We start from the raw sequence: 20,782 nt of genomic DNA on the forward strand, positions 1-20,782 counted from the left end.
CCTTGACCAGTTTTAACCCACATCATCACACATGAGATACCACCCCACCTAGATTCTACCTTGCATTCATCATACAGCATACCAATATAAAGATCTCCACCAAAGTGACCCTTTGGAGGACCCGTAGGGCATTGCAGCGCCGGCCCAACGAGGAGCGACAGCCCTATGATGAAGCATGACATCCCATTGGGATGTGTGAGGGCAACATGCACGAGTCCTGTTGACTACTACTGTGCATATGCCAGAGGCCCGCACAACCTGTCGATATCTCCTCTTTCTCTTTAGGAACAGTAGCCCTAATTTTTGTTTGGTACATAAACCAAGGAGCACGGGCACTGGACATCTCATCCAGCTCGTAGTCCCCCACCTCCTTTCTCTAGGAAATCCTTTGATACATGAAGGACTATTGTCTACAAAATAATATACTAACAGTGGGCTTTGGGTTAGCCCATTGATGGACATTGGTTGGCTTTCTTGTAAATCTCTTTTGCCCGCTTCTTAATGACTCCTGTCTCTACGTGTGTTTGTCCCTGGCCTGGAGCATAGCCCATCACCAAAGTTTTTGACTTGACAAATTGTATCCTTCCATGGCTCACATCAGGGAGTTACTTTTCAGGTCTTGCATACAAACGGCTCTTAGCTTGTGACGGTAAATAAAAGAATGAATAAAACGGTGCACGCATTATTCTATATGTGCCTCAATGTTTGATGCTACATTCATACGCCATCATGCATGCGCTTTGATATTGAAGGACATGACCAGTAACAGTGCATGGCTGTGTTTTGTTTCTTTCTTTTTTGCCTGCGAATGCTGCACTGCATTGACTAAAAGCATTTGTTTTTTCAAATATTGTATACAGCATCGGTAAAAAGCATTTACAATGCCAACAGGTCAAAAGATACGACCTGACTTTGCCAAGGCTTGTTTTTTTGCTTTCGGCACACCACAGGACTGCATTTGTTTTCTTGCCCTATCGCTCTCTCCTGTGTGCTGCTCTCTCTTTCATGTCCTCTCTCACCCATGCACTCTGTGTTGCTTCCCAGCTATCCCGTCAGCTTTTTTCTAAGTAACTCTTCCCCACTGCTGTTAGTTGACATGCTCCCAAAACGGCCGCTGCCTCCAAACATATGTTGTGCATGTGTCCATATACATCACTGCACTGAGGCTTTTGTTTTTCTCTGCTGATGTGGATCACGATTGGCAAAAAGTAGTATGCGAGTCTTCTTGCTCATTTTCCTTTTTTCTACTATCTAAAAGCATTGGAAGTTTTTTTTGTTTTATTAAAGAAACAACCTCTTCCTAAAAAAAGTAACATGAAACACATTGATCACCATTTTCAATGGTGCAGCAGTTCTTTTGTAGAGACAAACAGTTCATTCCTTTCGTTTCCTGCAAGCTGTGAGCGTTTTGTTTTTCGCAATGACAAGCACCAGAAACAAGACGACCGCCTTCTGAAAATGTTCATAGTATTTCCAGCCAATCAGTTGAAACATCAATTAAGAAAATGTGGTGTAGCTGGTTTAACTTTCATGGATGTTCCCAGCGCCCTCAAAATCTATAGCCTAGCATAAAGTTTTCAAAAACTGAACAAAAACTTAACCAAACAGCAAGAGGCACCAAACAGAGCCAATTAGTGAATGCCTCTCAGATCTGGTGCACTTTCATTCATAAAGCATCTGAAGATTACCTCTGTTCATTCAGATATTTGTTACCATACTATATAATGGTTTTCACATTATCAATGTCAAATTGTTGACCTCTAGTACTACGCGGTTACTGATATTCTAACCAATAAGCTTTAGTAAAACTTAGAGTCAGCGATGGTGCAAGACCCAAGCTAGGGTGAGGTTATTTAGATCAAAGGTGCACCAGTGGGTTCTTCAGCACTTTACCACTTCAAAACACTACAACGGCAGCCAGCCACAGTTCATCCCTAGAGAAGCTCGTGTGCAGCCACTACCCCTCAAGCATGTGCTGCCCCTGCAGCCAAAACCACTCGAGACACCCCCTGATCCCTCCATAGTGACTCAGAACCAATGATGATCACCTAAAAATGGCCCATCTATTATCTGAGGACAACAGCTCCCAACAGCAGTAGCAGGAGGAAACCACACAGGTCTACAGATGAGCAGAATCAATGTCTGCTGCGGCCATGTGCAAGGTCAGAGAGGAAGCTGGAGGGCAGACAAATGATGCTCTTTGGGTTTGGAACAGCACAGCATGAAGGATGCGTTGATCATCACGACGGTGCACCATCTGTTATGCCAGACGTAGCACAATTAAATCTACATTTGAGACCGCAACAGGTTTACTCCACTGCGAAGAGATAAGGAGAGATGCAGGTGAACTTTAAGGTGAGCGGCCTCTACACTTCCACATGATCTGCATGATACAAACGATGGCTTTCCCTACAGTTGTATTTCCTTGTTCTTCAAAGGAGTGCTGGAAAAGAAGCTCTAATGTGAGACAGGAGGTGCCGGCTCCAGTTACCTACCATCTTCTCTTGGATTATTCTGTGCATTTAGTATTCTGTGTATTTAGTTCAAATCCATTTAAAGAATACACGCAGGCCTGGTCAAACTTGAGGACATCAGTTTCTTTCTTCTGCAGCCTCACCATGCCAGGAAGGGTATAAACTGAGACATCACAACTAAAGTTCTGTGCCCACTCACTGTTCCTCATAGGCACACACGATAGTCAAATTGGAGTAGGGCAAAAATAACACCTATTATTTAAAGAGCTAAAACACATTTCAGTTTGCAGTATGCACTATAACAATCATTAAAGTGTATTTTTTTACATAATCAGGAAAATGCACACCAACAAGGGTGCACTTAGACGAGCACCCAGGTTAGGAAAAGAAGTGCATTAGCCTATACAACAAACTGAATTGCCTACAGGGCGCAATCAAGCTTAAAGAAACAGTCCAGTTTTAAATGCAGTATATAATAGTAGCCTCTTGGTAACAGCGCCAAAAGCTGGCACATAAGGAAGCTGATTTACAAGTACAGGATCTCAAAATGTTTGTTCGGAGAAAAGGCAGAATTAGAACTTAATGTTTCTAGTTCCATATTTGATGAAAATGTAAGAGAATGTTTTATCAGTTGTATGGCCAATGAGAGAGAATCATCCAGGTTAGCAGTCTCGTCAAAATATCTATGCATTCAGTGCCTTGCATAAGAAACCAAAGTGTGGGTTACTATTTTATCTCACACGTTTGAGGGTTAAAAATGACGTACCCTCAACCAAACCCGAAAATTGAAATTAAGTTGATGGGAATCCTGCCTCGAACAAAATCCCTCCTACAAATGTTTCGTACGCGAGCCCTATTTCAGATCATAGTAATAAAATGTATTTACGTTAAAAATTAAGGAATGATTAAACAGATCACAAAACATTACGTTTTTATGGTTATATCGTGTGCCCCCGAGTTCAAGCAAAGCACCGCAGGGGCAGGCTTGTTGCACGTAGTTTTCGGGACAGCAGAGAAATGCAGTTTCACGTCACAGGCTCCATATACGAGTAACCGCAAGAGACTTGCTCCATTCTCAGGATCCAAGTGCCTCCCTTCTCCTGCTCATATAACTTGACACAAACACACGTACGTCACAGCATGTTAACTCCCTTTACTATCAGAACGTCGACTCTACACAGCTGTGTTAAAATGAACTGCCTCCACACTCCTATGAACGGACACGTCACATTTCTCCTCCGAGTCATTCTTTCGTAAACTCTCTCAAACCGAGCTCCAGGTGTGTGACGGCTCGATCTCATGAATTTCCACAGAAAACTCCTTCACTGAACTCTTGACATCCCTGTGCTTGAAAATATGTCCCGACTCCCGCCTGCGTGCATCATCTGGGAGCCAAATGGTCCACTGCCGATTGATGTGTGCAGCCTCATAAAACAAGCTGCTTGGGCTTTTACTCAGGCACCCACCCCCTTTACAGCCTGCTGCTGCCCCTCTGCTCTCCACATTCGCTAAGAGAACGATTTGTGGATATGTTTGTGACACAGGGACCACATGTACGGCAGGTTTTAGCAGTCGCAAATGGAGAATCGAGCTGTTTACGACAGCTAAAGAGCCATTTGTCATGTACTAACCCTATTTTGCGAGTCGGTATTAGTTAGGGTCAGGTCAAGGGCGTCCCTTCCCAATAGCGAGTCACAGGGGTATATAAGAATATTTTGCGACTGGAATGCTGTCGCATAAGATTCACAGTTTACTGCCTACTTAAAGTAGGTGGAGAGCCAGTTGCAAAACAGGGAGGTGAATGGCGGTCAACAAGTTTTTTTAAAGTAGACACTGGAACCACTGCTTACTTTTAAAAAATGAAAGGGAAACGTTTCATTTTTCTATTTGAAACACAACCCGTTTTCCTTTAAGGAAAAAGTTGTTTTATTAAACGGCAAACACAGACCTGGTGGTCTGCTGTCCCCAGCACACCATCATCGCTGTTTATTTTTCAATTCCCAATGGGTTGCAAATTGCGACCCACCTCATGCATATTGATGAGGTAGGTCAATTGTGACACCAATAGAAATTGCTAAATGTGTGAAAGACATTTGTACACCTTATTTTGCAAGTTCCTAACTGCAAGTCGCAAAAATAAATCATTCGCAATTAGGGACTCGCGGAATGAATTGGTTGTGCGTGTAGCCCACAGTGCAGTAAATTCACACACAGAAAGTGTAAAGCAAAGTCAAATATATCCATTTACAGCCCAAGCACAGCCTGAGAGTGCAACTCTGCCAGTTTTATTCTAGCAGCTGTGATATCAACACCTAGCTCTACGACACTGCAGACTAGAACCCCCCCCCCCCCCTTCAAGGCGGCCTAATGTAGTCGTAAAGGTTCAATTACAAAGAAGAAAGTTCACAAAAACGCAGACCTTTGGGCGTCACCTTGCCCTTTGTACTCGCACTGACTTCATCACACCAGGTGCTTTTCGACTCCAGAACATTCCAAACGATGCCTGGACTGTTTCCGGTTGGTGTCTGTTGCAAGTAGAAAACGCTGGCACAAAGAGGAATTGGATGACGTTTATTCCTCACCTGTTGCAGACATCTTACCACAGACTCAGTTACTCTACATCCCAAAACCGTTCCAACTGTCAAACTAGAAACATGCCCCTGAGAGTTCAATGGAGGATAGGAGAAGGGAATCCTTACATCGACGAAAGGGAAGAAGGACAAACACTCAGGGAAAGACAACTACCAAACATACAATGCTGGGAATAAAGGAAGGTTAAGGTGGGGGAAGTAATATCATAACAGTCCCAACTTAAGCCATTCTAAGTTACCAACTGAATTTACTCTTTCAAAATGCATGGCATTACTACTCTGGGGCATACCTGGTCCTTGCCCCTATCAATCAGGTTCTTCTAAACACTTTCCATGCTGAAAAGAACATTGTCGCTCATGCTACACCATTGACACGCCTTCTCTTGTGAACACCTCCTCAAAGAACTTGACTTCCACCGTCTTGTACTAAGTGTACAACTTTACAGTCAATATTTCATAGAATAATAATGCACAATTACAAGAGCAAACCTGTGCCCCACTGTCCAAACACTTATTTCTCCCAACACCCAGCCGGTTCCAATGTGCTACCAAAAATTGGAACACCTACTTAGAGCATGGTAACATATACCTCTCAACTGCCCCCTCACACTTGAGGTAGCCTACCGACTCCAGCCACCATTTATCAGTTGCCTACTTTAGCATCTACAATTTTGTCCTTAGCAGCCTTATTTCCCAATTTTATTTTCCTGTTTAGTAAAATTACGAAAAAGTCATTTGTAAAGTAGAATAGGGTTATTCTTATTGATTTGTCAAGCATTGTCATTCTCGTGAATCGACTCTTTTTCTCACATGTGCGCTATAGTGTTTTACCCAAGTCACTTACTTGGCGAGTGCCTTGTCCCACTCACAGGGTCTTCCACAGATTGATCCTCCAGAGTACAATAGCGCTTCCTTTCGGCTGGTTATATCCCTACTCACCTTAACATTACTTTCGGAAGGTTTCACACAGGACACGTAGCGTATTGCTTTGTTAGATTATTTGGTAATGCCTCTGCCCATTCAAAATAAATATTTATCGGAGATGTTTATACGGCAAAAAAGGTCAACCAGGGAGTATTTGTAAATGAGTTATCAAACAAAAGTAGGTTTGTGCTGGGGTTTGACAATAACAAACATCTTTACAGTGATCTGCCCTACACTGCTCTGGGGTTAGTATGAGGACTTGGAGCAGAGCAGGGCACCCTGAGACTTAAACCCAATATAAATTGGATTAAGTGGATTTCATGATCAAACATTTGCAACCTACATTCACTCGACTCCAGTTGGGCCGCTGAATTGGAGTCATGAAATAAAAGCTTTCAGGTTTCCCAGACCGTACTTCATTGATGCAATACAACCACAAAGAAAACAAGCTTTGGCAAAGCCAATAGGTCTCGCCTATGTGAGAGCTATAGGCTTTGCCAATGTTGTTTAGTAATGTTGTACAGCAGCTTAGCTGCTGTTCGGCATGGTTAGAGGCATGGGGCACAGTACAGCAGAGTGCCTTAGAGTAGAGTGGCGTAGAGTGGTGCAAGGTAGTAAATTGTGGGTCTAAGTAGCTAAAACATACGGTGGCAGAGAGGGTGAATACAACTTAAATGAGGCAATAAAAAAAATCTTTACATTTGAAATTGCTAGAAACACATGCATAAACATGCAGTGTCATGAATTGATTAATTGTATAAAAAACAAAATGGAGAATGTTAATCAAAAGTGCATCTTTTGAAAGCCATAAAACCCAATGTAAAACAAAAATGCATCTTTTTAAAGCACTCCTGAAAATGAAATTGCATCTTTTGAAATCATTCTCCACCCTTGTTTTGTAATCAAAGAGCATAAAATGATGTGCCAGAGTGGTGTCTCAATATTACTAAAGCATTGATAAAAGACGACAGGGTGAAAACAACATAAGTAAGAAACTGTATGCCAGTGTTAAAAGTAGGAAAGCACATTGCACGTTTCAGAACAGTACTGAAACACTTATAAAGAAAATTGGGCCCTGCAAGAAGACAAGGAAGAACACATGTACTTGGTCCATGCTCCAGTGAGGAGCTAACACAAGTAAGGCAGGGAAGCCTACTAGAGCTAAGCAACAGAAAGATTGCAAATAAGAGAGTGACAACAAAAACAACAAATGGTATGTGGCGAGTGGGTTGTAAGTCCATTGAATAGCAAATAATATGTCTCACGACACAACCCATGTGCTGAGTAGGCAAGGACTGAAGAAATAAAGGGGCGGGGGCAGGGGTTATGAAAATGAACCTCCAAGGTCTTTCTAAAGTATGGGTAACCGCTAGTTTGACAGAGAAATCCAAGAAGGTACATTCTTGATCAAAGTGTTGACACCGGGGTTATAGTTTTAGATGTAAGGAGACCATCAGTGAAAGTCCTCTGTAAATTGACGAAGTTGGGGATTGGAAGGAGTAACACTGCCTCCGTCATGCCAAGAGATTTTGCAGCATGTTAAAAGTAGAAGAATAATTAAATATCAGTAGTATGGGTTGGGGGGGGACAGTGTGACAAATGTTTAGGACAAAGAGAGTAAGGAGAGCACCTACGTTTTACCTTCTCCATTTAGAGCTCAATTTGCCATTACCTACAGAAGAGAAATGGCAGAGGATGAAAGACATGAGCCCTGTGGTTCAGTGGGTGTAGTGCGACGCAGCATTCAACTGTGACAAAGCAGTGGTGGCAGCCGCCAATCGAAACCGGTAGGGCGGCGGTGGGGGGGGGGGGGGGGGGGGAGGGATTGGGAAATAAAAACAAAAAAATTATAAAAATCACTTATCTGCTGCTCCACTCTGCTTCCTTGTTGCTCCTGCTCCTCTCGTCCTGGAAGTGGATTGGCCTGAGGGTACAGGCTCCCCACCCAATCCAGATGCTGCTCTCTTACATGAAAGCAGCGCCAGGATTGGTCTTAACGGTCTTGTTTGCCACTCAGACAATGCCCGAGAGCCTGTGGCGTTTCTCCAAACTGGCTGTGGATCACAGAGCGGTTGGAGAAACATAAGTGTGCATGTCTGTTTGGCAGGCCTTAGACGGCCGGCCAAAGTAGCAGGCGCACTTATAAGTGTACAGTACTCCTCCCTGTCATGGCCCGGCCTGCCCCTCCTACTCCAGCAAAAGTAAGCAGCTCAGACAGAGATAAATAAAGTAATAATAACAATGTTTTACTATAGTTTTATCTATCATCTGCTGGCAGTGGGACGACGCTCCTCCGCCATTACAATAAAGAACAGTTGGACAACAACACACATGCAGAAAAGTTAACAGCACGAAGCTAAGCACCTTAGAATATCAAAGAATGTTCGATAACGTGTGAAAGCAGTAACGAATTGCAAGAAGTAAGCACTTTTGAACTGGAGACACTTTCTGACGATTCCCACCCCTAGTCCTCATTGCAACAAGGCATTAGAATCTTATTTTTCAAACCTACTTTTCACGGCAAACAATGCAGGTTAATAAGCACTAGTAACTTTATATTTGCAGGCACTTCAAGCGGAGAGTTCTGGAATGTTTAAACCCCAAACCTCTTTCTTATTCCAACTGTGCCATTCGGCGCCACTGTTTGCGCACTCACTATTGCCCCGTTTAAATGTGACCATTTGTTTTAACCTGGCCTTTTGTGGTCCTCAATGCGGCCAGGCCACGTCTCAATGTTTCCCTATGCTCATCTGTTTTAGCTTTATCATTCGTGGATTGCACAAATTTCTTTTTCCAGCAAATTTATTTGGTTTTATACTGCAATTATTTTAATTAATTGAAAATAAAATGTATTTCACATGAGTTAATTACATATGGTTAGTGTGACAAAAATACGAGACGCTGGAGCCATTGTTTTGATTGGTTCAACTGAGAAGGATTGTTGTCCCAAAGAGACTAAGTTGGAAAGCTGCTAATGGCAAAAGAAGTATGTAATATGGAAGGACAGCACAACTGGAATGTGTAGAAGGTCTGACCTCTAAACAAATGAGAACAGTGTTTTCTTGGAGGAATAAAGATTGTAGGGTATGGGAGTAGCCATGTGACTGATGGGGAAATCGGATCAGCGGCTGCTTGGGTGATCTTGAGCTCAGTTATTTTGAACAGAAACAAACCCGCCATTGAAAGTTGCAATAATTGGGCGAACAAGCAGGGAGCCTGTGTATGCTGTTCTAGTGATTTCTGTGTTAAGTCAGAGACTTTGCTATTGTCATGTGTCAGAATGATTGTGTGTTCTAATTGCTATGCGACATGATTGTTGAAGATTCAAAATACATTAAGTCTACTCTAGTGTACACAGTTCATGAAACACTTCAGTCCCACAATCCTGTCCTCCTTATCTCTGGCCCTAAAAGGTAGCCCGGGGTGGCTCTTCTGCTACATCACACACCTCACAGAGGCTACCCCCCCCCACACACACACATCTCCTGGTGCATGTGCATCCAGTGTCCACACGGCAGATCTGCACGGATCTCAGCTCCCTCGGGGTTATGCTGGTGAATGCCCACAGTGCCAACCACCCTTCCTTCGTTGCCAGTCCCCAGCTGCTCTGTCTGAGACAGGGCCTCAATGCGGGCTCGGCGGTCACACTCAGCCCCCTTGGCACTGCTCAGTGCAATAGCTCCTCTTTGGCTATGCAGGTGAGTCCCTCCAGCAGTGGCCCTTCAGACCCGTCGCACGGGAGTGTCTCCCGCTTTATTTCTGCGCTCGGCTGGTTGTGGAGCTACGGACCTTAACAGAGATGTCACTATCAGGTACCGCTATTCTTTTCTAAAAGCAATGGGTCCTTTGCCCACTTCCGCCTCACAGAGGATGCAAGCACTACCCCAATGTATGTCACTGCTAACTTCCATGAACAAGTTCCCATGTCCTTCACAGTTTGTGGGCAATCTCCGCCATCCGCAGCCCTACCCCCCCCCCCCCCCCCCAAAAGTGTAACCACTTCGGGCCATCTTCTCCAGTCACTACTTGGTGGACATGTCGGATGCCCTGTGCGGTTCCTTGGTCCCCGTGCACCTTCCCGCTCCATTATTAGCTCACAATCGCAGTTATGACGGGGCTTGTGTGTGTGTGGTCTCGCGGAGGTGTCATCTCTCCTCTCCAGCTCCACCGTACAGATGGATCACTGCTCCTCTCGGGATGTGTGCGGTAGGTCTATGAACAGTACTTATTTTAAACGATTCCCCATACGCGACCCCTGTCGCTGGAGTCCAAGCCCCTCTTACCTGCTCTCTTCCGGGCGTGTCCAGCTGCCCTGCCTCGAGAGCCCTGGCTCTCCCCTCGCGACGGTCTCCCCACACAGCCACCCATCGCGGGCTCAGATCCTGGGGCTCGGCATCTCCCAGCCCCGCACGGGCTCCACGCGCAGTTGATCCGGATCCCTGGGGGGCGCGGGGGTCTTCACTGTGCCTGCAGAGGGTGGGCGCCGTTGCCCGTCCGTCCAGGCTCCAAGCACGGGTGAGCCGTGTCCTACAAACAGCGGCTGAAAGTGAAAGAACACAGATCCCTGGACAAGAAAGTCCCGGGTGTCCCCTGACCCCGGACAAGACTAAAGAACAAACCACTCTAGGGCAAGGGGTCTCCGACACCTATACAGGAGGCCAGGCCCGGCTCAGACGCTCTCCAACAGAAACCCACAGATCCAAGCAGCCTCAAAACTGCGTCTTCCGCGACACTTTCCCATGAGTTCCGCACAGCTCCTCGTCCTCTGAGATCCCTACGCGGCTTTAATGCCCCCCTGTTACCGAGGCTCCGACGTCCCACCTGGCCTGAGCCTTAACTTGAGGTGGTCTGCCTGTACCCCACCACTCCGGTGAACCCCGCGCCGTTTCCTCGGACACAGAGTTCTAACATTTGTTGCCAGTTCCTCGTTCCACTTCCCTCAGCTGAGCGGAGCTCCTCCTCCCCAGGTGAGCATGTGACTCCTCCTGGAACCGGGGATATCGGAGCCCCGCCTCCTCCAGCTGCACGCTGCCTTCCCGTCGCATTTGCTGCTGATGCGTATATTGGGCGCAACAAATGTAAACATACAGCCACAAGAGTTGTGCTGCAGTGAGAAGTGGCTCGTGATAACTAGAGCACGCTTGAAAGCTTTCAGCTTGCAGAAAGGGGTGGTGGATTGAATGAATGTGGGGGTGGGGGCGGTCACTTCATGTTGTAAAATACCCCCCCCTCCTCTTCTCCCAGCGAATCTTCCTCATTGAGAAAAAAAATCCCTCCCTGCTGCTGCCAGATGCATGGCATTCTCCTTAATCCTCGCCGCCCATCGCACCCCTAGGGATAAAATTATCAACTTTACCACATTTAAATGCAATTACCAATTCTGCATGTCAGTTAGAGACGGTATTTTAATAAGAAATGACAGAATTGCGGAATAGCACATACAAAGTGCAGAAAAAGTCATTCGCTCTTACCAATAGCTGTTGTGGAAAAAAAATATCATGGGCAATACCAAAACTTACAGTGGGCTTTGAGCCAACCATGTGCATACCAGTGGTTGGCTTTCTCTTGTCAATCTCATTTGTTTGCTTCTCAGTCATTTGATGGTTTTCCTTCCTCTTCTGGCATTTGTCTCCCCCTGGAGCATAACCTCTTTGGAAACCATTTGATTGTATCATTCCACGGCTTAAATGCATATAACGACTTTTTTTCTTTCTTTTTCAGCACTCTGTGCCAGCGCTTGTTTTCATTTTGTCTCTCCTTCACATGGTACTTTCCCTGTGAAATTACCTGTGGTATCTCCTTCTTGCTTTTCCCTCACAGTTCATCTATTGCTTCTCCCTGCCAGTGGTAGAAGTGGGTTTGATCTATTGGGAACTAGGGGCCTGATGTACAAAGAATGGATTAAGTAAAAGGAATCGCAATTTGCTCGCTGACTTTTACTGAATGTATTCTTATTTTGCAATCAACCTATTTATTATTAGGTCGGTTTATAGAATACAGAATCATAGTGGGTCGCAATTCAATTTACCTCATAAATATTTATGAGGTAGGTTGCAAATTGGTGTCCACTAGGATTGGCTACAATCATGGGCATGGTGGTCTGCTGATGTCAGCAAACCACTGGAGCAGCGCAATTTAGGTTCCGCCCTTGTTATGTCATTTTAATTTGATATCGTGCACGAGTCACCCCAGTGTGGTATCTTGGCACAGCAGAAAATCACTATCGCAGGGCCAGAAACAGCAGAGTTAAAAAAGAAAGGATTTACACACCACAGAAGCCCAATATTTATGTGCACTTAGTAATATATACTCCGTATGCCTTAACTTTATTAACCTGGAGTGAAGCATTATAATGTACTTCTGAAGTGTATTCACTGTAGAAATAAGAGAATTATGAACGTGTTTACATTAATGTTTAATTGAATCCTGGAAATTTGTAGTTCTCACATATATTTACACATGTTTTAAGATGTACTGAATTTGTTGAAATTACATTGCATATGTGAGGCCTGAGAAGAGAAATCTCGGCAAGAAAGGGATGATTTAATGAGCAGAAGCCTCCTATTCATCGCGTATGAGGGACGGAGGTAAACTCAAGGCAGCTGAAGCTATCTGATTTCTGTGGAATGGGAAAGTTTGGAGATGTTGCCACTGCACCTGTGACGTTACACCAGTGGTCCTTGGAGGGGTGGTGTGAGAGATGACTGATGAGGGGGTATCTATGTGTTTTAATTAGCGTTCACACTGTTAGCAGTTAGAGCAGATCCCTTTGGACCTTGAGAGGTGCAGACCTTCCTGCTTCCCTCTATTCCTGCTTGAGTGTGGCTTTATGCAAACTCTTATTTCCCTGTTTTGGAAGACTTCTACTGAGGGTTTCGCTATGCTGACACCTTCCTGCATTTTTAAATTCCTCTGAGACCTTTTATTCCAAACGACCCTTATTTTATACATAGAGTCTAACTATTCAGAAAATAAATTCGGAATCTTTAAATAGGTTTAGTATATTTAAAAAAAGGTTTAGCTGTCGCAAACCCACAGATTTACTGGATCTGACGGTTTTTGACCTTTAAAGCACTTTGGACACGAGGTTCCATATTCCAGGTGTTTTTTAACTTTACAAACACAGCTCCCCTGCTTTTTGTTAAAAGCAACGATTCCTGGTCAGTTAATGCAGACCTTATGGTGCACCTGTCTGAAAGGGAAGGGAGTGGGACTCCTGTACTGTGAAGCAAGAGGAGGCACATGCAGTCAAAGAAGATACAAGCCTTCTCGCCAGTGTGCCTACTTCCTGACAGAAATGTAAATGTGCGCAATTGGTTAATCAGAAAATCTAAAGGTTCTGGAGGAGCCAATATATGGCTTTAATTTAGGGAGATATATATTTAAGGCTTCTTAGTGGAGAAGGGTTATTCTTTTTGGGTGGTCATTTAAGGGTACTTCCAGCTGAGCACTGGAGTGCTTCCTTCTAATCGTAAGTTATAAACAAGTTTTGCACTCGGGGAAGTCTGTACGTGTAGTATTAAAAATATATATTAAGAAGCACTTAGCCTTACTTAAACTGTGAGAAATGCAATTTTAAAATAATGGCTTGCATATTCACAGTACTTGCAGTCGTAGGCTGGGACCTAATTGCATTATAAATTCTCATCACTGTTCCCCACTGTGCCATCCAGGATTCCGTTTTTTGACTCGTTGTTTACACACACAGACATCTGCAGTGACTGTGTTACGCAACTGAGCTTTCATAACGTAAAAGAGTGCATTTCTCACTGATTACTATAACTTACATTTATTTTTATTTTATACCTAGGGGTGGGGGCTGCCCAGAATGGGCATACCAATGCCCCCCACCCCGCAAAAAAATGTACAACAGTATTTCTGCCACCCATTGGGGGCATATCTGGGCAATCTGGGTGGCAGGAAGCCCACTGGGCACTGACCTTTTTTTGGAATGTGCCTAGCTGTGGATTTTGGACCCTAGTGCAGCTGGCACCTATGGATACCTAGCAAACCTGTACATGCTTGAAAACTAGACAGCCAGGGAGAATCCAGGATGGTATGAATTGTGTGCCTCTCACCAGGTTCTGTTACCCAGAATCCCTTGCAAACCTCCAACTTTGGCAAAAAACACATTTTCCTCATATTTCTGTAATGGAAAGTGTTGGAATCTGCAGGGAGCCACACACTTCCACCCACCCAGCATTCCTCCAAGTCTCCTGATAAAAATGGTACCTCACTTGTGTGGTTAGGCCTAGTGCCAGCGACAGGAAATGGCCCAAAATGCAACATGGACACATCACATTTTTCCACTGAAAACTGACCCTTTTTTCACAATGTGCTTACCTGTACAGTTTGGACCCTAGCTCAGCCAGCACCTAGGGAAACCTAGTAAACCTGTACATTTTTGCAAACAAGACACCCAGGGGTAAAAATGGAACCTCACTTTTTGTGATCGATAATTTTGAAGTCTCCACAGTACGTTTTGGGCCATTGCTTGTGGCGGGCACTAGGCCTAACCACACAAGTCAGGTACCAGTTTTATCAGGAGACTTTGGGAAATGTTGGGTGGGTGAAAGTTTGTGGCTCTTCACAGATTCTAAAACTTTTCATCACAGAAATGTGAGGAAAATATGTTTTTGTTTTACAAAGTTTGATGTTTGCAAGGAATTCTGGGTAACAGAACTTAGTGAGAGACACACTAGTCATCCCTTCCTGGATTTCCCTGGGTGTCTAGTTTAAAAAAATGCATAGGTTTGCTAGGTTTCCCTAGGTGCCAGCTGAGCTAGGGTCCAAAATCCACAGCTAGGCACATTGCAAAAAAAGGGTCAGTTTTCACTGGAAAATGTGATGTATCCACGTTGCGTGTTGGGCAGTTTCCAGTCTCAGGCACTAGGCCTACCCACACAAGTGAGGTGCCATTTTTATCGGGAGACTTAGGGGAACACCAAATAGTAGAACAAGTGTTATTATCAATTGACTTTCTTTGCATTTCTGCCTTCCAAATGTAAGACAATGTGTAAAATTCACATGCTTGTATGGGTACCCTCAATTTCGGAGATGTGCAAATAACTACTGCTTCTAAACAATATATTTTGTTCCCATTTCGGAAATATATAGGTTTACTTGGTACCTTTTTTTCCACTCTTTATATTTTACCAAATAAAGTGCTACTTTCCATTGCATTGCAAGACGCAGCTCAGTTATTGGCTCTGGGCATCTCGGGTTCTTGGTGAACCTATAAGTCCTGTATATCCCCGCAACCAGAAGGGTCCAGCGGACGTTACAGTATGTTCCTTTAAAAAAATATGCCATACTTAGAAGAAGTTAAGGTGAAAACGTTGGCACAAATGGCTGTTTTTTTCAACTCAATTGTAATTTTTTTTCCTCCAATTGTTAGTTTCAATAGAAAAACCTTGAAGGATCTACACAAATGACCCTTGCTGAATTCAGATTTTTTTTAACTCTTCAATAGTTTTTGGCGATCCATTATTGCTTTTGCACCCAAAAATAGGCTATGTCCCAGTTAAATGCCAAAACTGTATCGAAAATGTTGGTTTTCTGACAAAAGTCTGCATGTACCTGAAACCTGGGAAGATGCTGAATTTTAGCACCATAAACACTTTGCTGATACATTTTGTAGGGAAAAAAACAGATGCTTTCTTTTGCATCACTATTTTCCCATTTTTCAGAAAACAAAAACAAAAATAAGTGTATTTTGGCCAATATCTCGGTTCTCTCGAGGGGAATCCACAAATCCTGGGTACCTTTAGAATCCTCAAGCTGTTGGAAGAAAAGGACGCTAATTTTGCATGGATAGCTTATGTGGACAAAAAATGACAGGGGCCTAAGTGCGAACTATCCCAAATAGCCAAAACAAGTCTTAGCACAGGGTACAGGGTGGAGAAAAGGCCTAGCAGCGAAGGGGCTAAGGTGTGTGTGCTGATATATATATATATATATATATATATATATATATATATATATATATATATATATATACCCCCGAGCTTCAAGGACACACTCCCAACAGGGGATTGTTCATACAGAGCTTTTATTGGCGAAACAGGATAAGCGTCACCAAAAAGTTACCAATCCCTGACGCGTTTCGGTGCTGCTGCACCTTAATCATAGGGCGGGGCATGGCAGTCCGGAATAACACCACATTGTACCTTTAACCGCTATTGGCATACATTCTCCAGTGAATGGTATGCCGGGAAATGTAGTGTCAATTCTTCCCCATCGGTGGGGTCTGGATTTTTGCCAAGCAATTCAAAACTCCCAATGTCTTTTCAATGTTTATAGCCCTCTGGTGGGCCTCAGATCTGCTATCCTGCTTCAAATTCCATTTCCCCCGGGCTGCGTGTGGCCTGTACTTCGATTTCCAGCCCAGCAGACCTGTTCCTCTCAAACGGTGCAATCCTTATCACGCCGAGGCCGCCGTGTATTTAATATATTCAAAAAAAGCCCCCGAGCTTCAAGGACGTTCTTGAAGCGCGGGGGCTTTTTTTGAATATATATATATATATATATAATATATATATATATATAATCTTTTATATATGTTTACCTGACAGTGAAAAGCATACAAAATAGTTGCAAAATATTTTGTTAATTTTAGCCGTCTCTAGCCCCTCATCCATACTCGGTGACCTCATGTCATCTCACTCAGGATCAGTGTTCCCATACTTTTTTATGCACTTCAACAATGCCCCCACAGGCTTCCAATGTTACTCTCTCTTTCTTCCCCGCTCAATTCTATTACTTTCTTCTTTCTTATTATGTTTTTAATTTTAAAGCCACCCCACCCACCAAGGTCCTTAATTGTGGCCCCCACCTCTGAAGCCACTTTTTAATTTTAAAACCCCCTACTGCTTCAACAGCACCACAACCACGTCCTGGTCTCATTGCAAAACAAAATATCTTTCTGGAGGGTGCAGTAGCTGCAATTTACTGCCGGGCTCCTCTTTTTTGGCAAAAACTGATTTGGCATGCTTTTAACTTTTTTAATCATCATGAGACTTTACCATTATGGAAAAGTGAATACCTTTTTTAAAAAATGTCCAGCACGTCGTGACCCATGTGTAAGCATGTGTGGTGACCGGTGCTCACACTCACTTATACCAGGTGACCAGGTCCCATATGTGGTCAGGCAAGTGTGTCGTACCTGGGAGAGGATAGTCCAACTGATGCTACTGTGCGCTCCCTATGCACTGGACTTGTGCATCCAGACGCTGTGCCCCTTTGCGCAGATCACACGGACAATGTCTGTAGACCGTTGGAGTCCTGGGGGTTGTGACGCCCTAGAGATCTCTATCCCAATGATAAATTTGTTACCCTGAGCGATGCTGTAGCAGCTTTTAACTTGGAACAGGGGGAATTTTTGCAGTTTGCTAAGACTATGGCATGAGTAATTCAGTCAACTTTTCCAGACACACCCCAGGAGTCCCAGACTCTAGTGACGCTGCTCAATATAGCTGGGGACAAAAGTTTGTTTCTGATGTTATTGTTATTGTTAGATTATATTTGTAGAGCGCCAATCACCATAGGTCTCTAGGCGCTAGTAGCGTGAACCGAAGTCCATTGGTCCTAAGTGTAGTGAGCGCACTGAAGGAGGATTAACCGAATGCCTCAGTAAACAGGATGGTTTTAAGCTTTTTTCTGAATGGCCGTAGCATGGGTTCCCTACCCATATTGTCCGGAAGTCTATTCCAGATCTGGGGGATCACGACTGAGAAAGCCCATCCCCCCAAGGTGGTTCTATTGAAGCGTGGGCAGACCAGCAAGCTGGCCTCAGCTGACCAGAGGTGCCGTCTAGGCACATAGGGCTTCAGGTGATCTGTGATGTATTTTGGCGCCCTTCCATATTTGGCTTTATGCGCAATGCACAGACCCTTGAACTTGACCCTCTGCTTAATAGGGAGCCAGTGTAATTGTTTTAGGAGGCATGTGCTCTTCTACGTAATTTAAAAATCATCCTTGCTGCATCATTTAAAACCACCTGGAGTCTCCCCAGGAGTTTTTCAGGGAGTCTTATGTATACTGCGTTGCCATAGACCAAGCGTGACAGTATTAGGGCCGTCACAACGGTATTCATGGTAGAAAATGACAGCAGAGTATCGAGCTTTCGGAGTTGCCGCAGCAAACTTGTACAGCTTCCCACGACCGCTGACACCTGATTGTTTAGTGTAAGTTTGGTGTCTAATTTGATACTGAGGCTCTTTACAACTGGTACTGGTGTCGGGGTGGTACCGAGCTCTTGGGGCCAGAAAAGATTTGACCAGGGTGAGGCCTCTGTGTTTAGGGCCAGCACCTCTGTCTTATCTGAGGTTTACAGAGCACTGCTGGAAGACCTCCTGTTGTGTACCCTAACGGTTCAGGGTAGGTGGTAGGAAATACTGGGCGTCCCACTTACAGATGAGGAATAGGAGGGCATACATGAGGGGATGGAGAAGACCTCCACCAACGCAAGATTTAAATTAATACAGTAGAATGTAGTACTTCAGGTGAATCTCACCCAAACACATTGCACACTATTTACCCTGGGAGGGAGTCCTCCTGTCCATGCTTGTATGCGGCTGGGGGGCACTTTCTGCACATGCTTTGGGGGTGCCCCGTTATAGACACATACTGGCAGACTGTGATTACTAGACTGAGTGTATCTCCAGAGATGTCAAACAGTGTTTGCTAGGTATGATACCGGTTTGAAAGAAAAAAAACCTTAATAGAAAATTCATATTGCTAAGGCTAGTGCTTGCGTAGGGTGTCTATCCATTTGCTCTCCCCTGGCCCTCCTTTGCTGGACGACTGGATGGGAGACATGGCAGGGTGGGCGTTAGCTGAAGAAAGCTATGTGCGGAAATCTCGGAGAGACAAAAAGTTAGCGGGTGAATTACAGGCATGGGCAGAGATGCTCGCTGATTTACTTAAGTTGCCTGATGCTAGGCCACCGTGAAGAATGCATGGGATCATGCCTGAATGGTGTATGCGTGTGACATAGAATGACAGCTAGGATGGGAATGGGTGGGAAGAGGAGGGGGAACGGAGAAAGTGGAGTGTATTTGGGGTGCCATGAGCCTTTGGCGTGCGCAGCACGAATCTGCGTTCTCACCAGCTCTCCTCTGACAGCTTTAGTGGATGTCCTATATATTCTCCTATGTGGTTGTTAGTGTAAAGCACATCGGGTGGGAGTAGGTTAATGTGACCTGAATAATGTTGTAATGTTGTGTTCCTGTTTATAAAAAATGGCAATAAAAATCTATACTATAAAAAACACTATCGTGTGGCCCCACCAGAAAGACTTTGGAGGATATTTGATCATAATTCTCATGTGCAAGGGCAAATCCATTTGGTTGAGGGTGGGTGTATGAAGTTTGAGAAATAGTTTCCGGAGGTTTCTAAAGGACATTTAAAATTATAGTTGCATAGGATAGAGCTGAAGAAGAGAGCAGTGCCGGTTGTCTCAAGGATGAGGAGGTTACCAGTCAATGTGCATGATGATGTAGATAAGCCATTGGTATAGCTCTGTAAGTTAGGAATAATAGTATCTTCGGAGGGCACAGCATGATTGGCCCCAACAGTTGTTGCCAAGATGCCTAGTGGGTAGATTTGGCTTTGTGTGGACTTAAGGACACTAAACAGGGAAGTGGCAGCAGGCAAATACCTATTATTGAACTGTGATGAGAGACAAAATCGCCAACACTATATTAGGTTACACGAAGAGGCGCAGGAACTAACAGCATTCATAAACTCCATGGGAGCTTAATAATTTATAAGGGTGCCATTTGGGCTAGTAACTGCAGCATCTCTGTTTCAAAGAGACATTACTTTACTCTTGTAAGATCTGGCAGGAATTAAGTACTTTCAAGATGAAATGAACACAATGAACTTGTTAGGAAGGTCCTTGAGAACAGAACACAATGAACATGTTTAGAAAGTCCTTGATAGGTTCAAACCGTATGGCTTAACTTCAAGAGTGGATAAATACACGTTTGGATAAAGAGCACATTGTTTTTTCTTTTGCATATACGTCTGTATACTTTATGTCTATAGCACTAACATAGCCAAAAGGCAGCAGAGAGGGTAATAGTCAAAATTAAGCATAAAATCAACAAGTAAGAGAAGCTGGAACTCGGTGAATGCATTGTGATGTAGTGTTCTTTCAAGAGGTGAGTCTTCAATGCTTTCCTGAATTGGAGCCGGTCCTGATAGATACAGGGATGTTGTTTCAGATCCTGAGTGCATTGATGGAAAATGCCTGCTGTCTTCTTTTTCTTTTTTACACTTCTCAGTCTGCATTCTGATGGTGTCCTAGCTGCAGACGTGCTGAGATCCACCAGAGATTGTGAAGTTGTCTGCAAGCTGGTAGGGGTGCTGGTCATGATAGCTGTCATAATGATGCGATAGAGCAGGACACTAGGACCCTGCTCACACCAGTCTGCGATTAGTGTTGAAGCTAGGAATAATAAGTAAAGTGGCACTGCATTTGCTCTCCACTTAAGGCATACCAACAAGCACATCAGCAACAAGCACTTCACACTGCGTCACTTGCTTGCGAACCACTTACGACCAACATGGCTGACGAACGGAAAGAGAATACAACACCGAGTTTGATCTTCTGGCACCCTCTGGCCTTTGATCTCTCTGACTCTCAAACGAAGGGTGCTCGGTGAGAGAAATGGATCAGGCACTTCAAGCACCATCTGCACGCCACCTGCAAAACTATACAGATGAACAGGCCAGAGATCTGTTCCTACACCGTGTCTGGGACAAGGTGTAAGATCTGCTCATAACCTT

The 20,782-nt window shown here is 44.3% G+C and overlaps 1 protein-coding gene across 1 annotated transcript in view; it reads right to left on the bottom strand.

Moving 5' to 3' along the window:
* Positions 1-10,978, bottom strand: part of UBTD1 (ubiquitin domain containing 1) — a 220,698-nt gene extending 209,720 nt beyond the window's left edge. Inside the window, exon 1 of the mRNA XM_085606379.1 lies at positions 10,273-10,978. Within this exon, the coding sequence (XP_085462505.1) occupies positions 10,273-10,357 (85 nt within the window). The 5' untranslated portion in view covers positions 10,358-10,978. The remainder of the gene's footprint in view (positions 1-10,272) is intronic.
* Between the last annotated feature and the right edge of the window lie 9,804 nt (positions 10,979-20,782).

This window comes from Triturus cristatus, chromosome 1_2, assembly GCF_964204655.1.
Source record: "Triturus cristatus chromosome 1_2, aTriCri1.1, whole genome shotgun sequence".
NCBI lineage: Eukaryota > Metazoa > Chordata > Amphibia > Caudata > Salamandridae > Triturus > Triturus cristatus.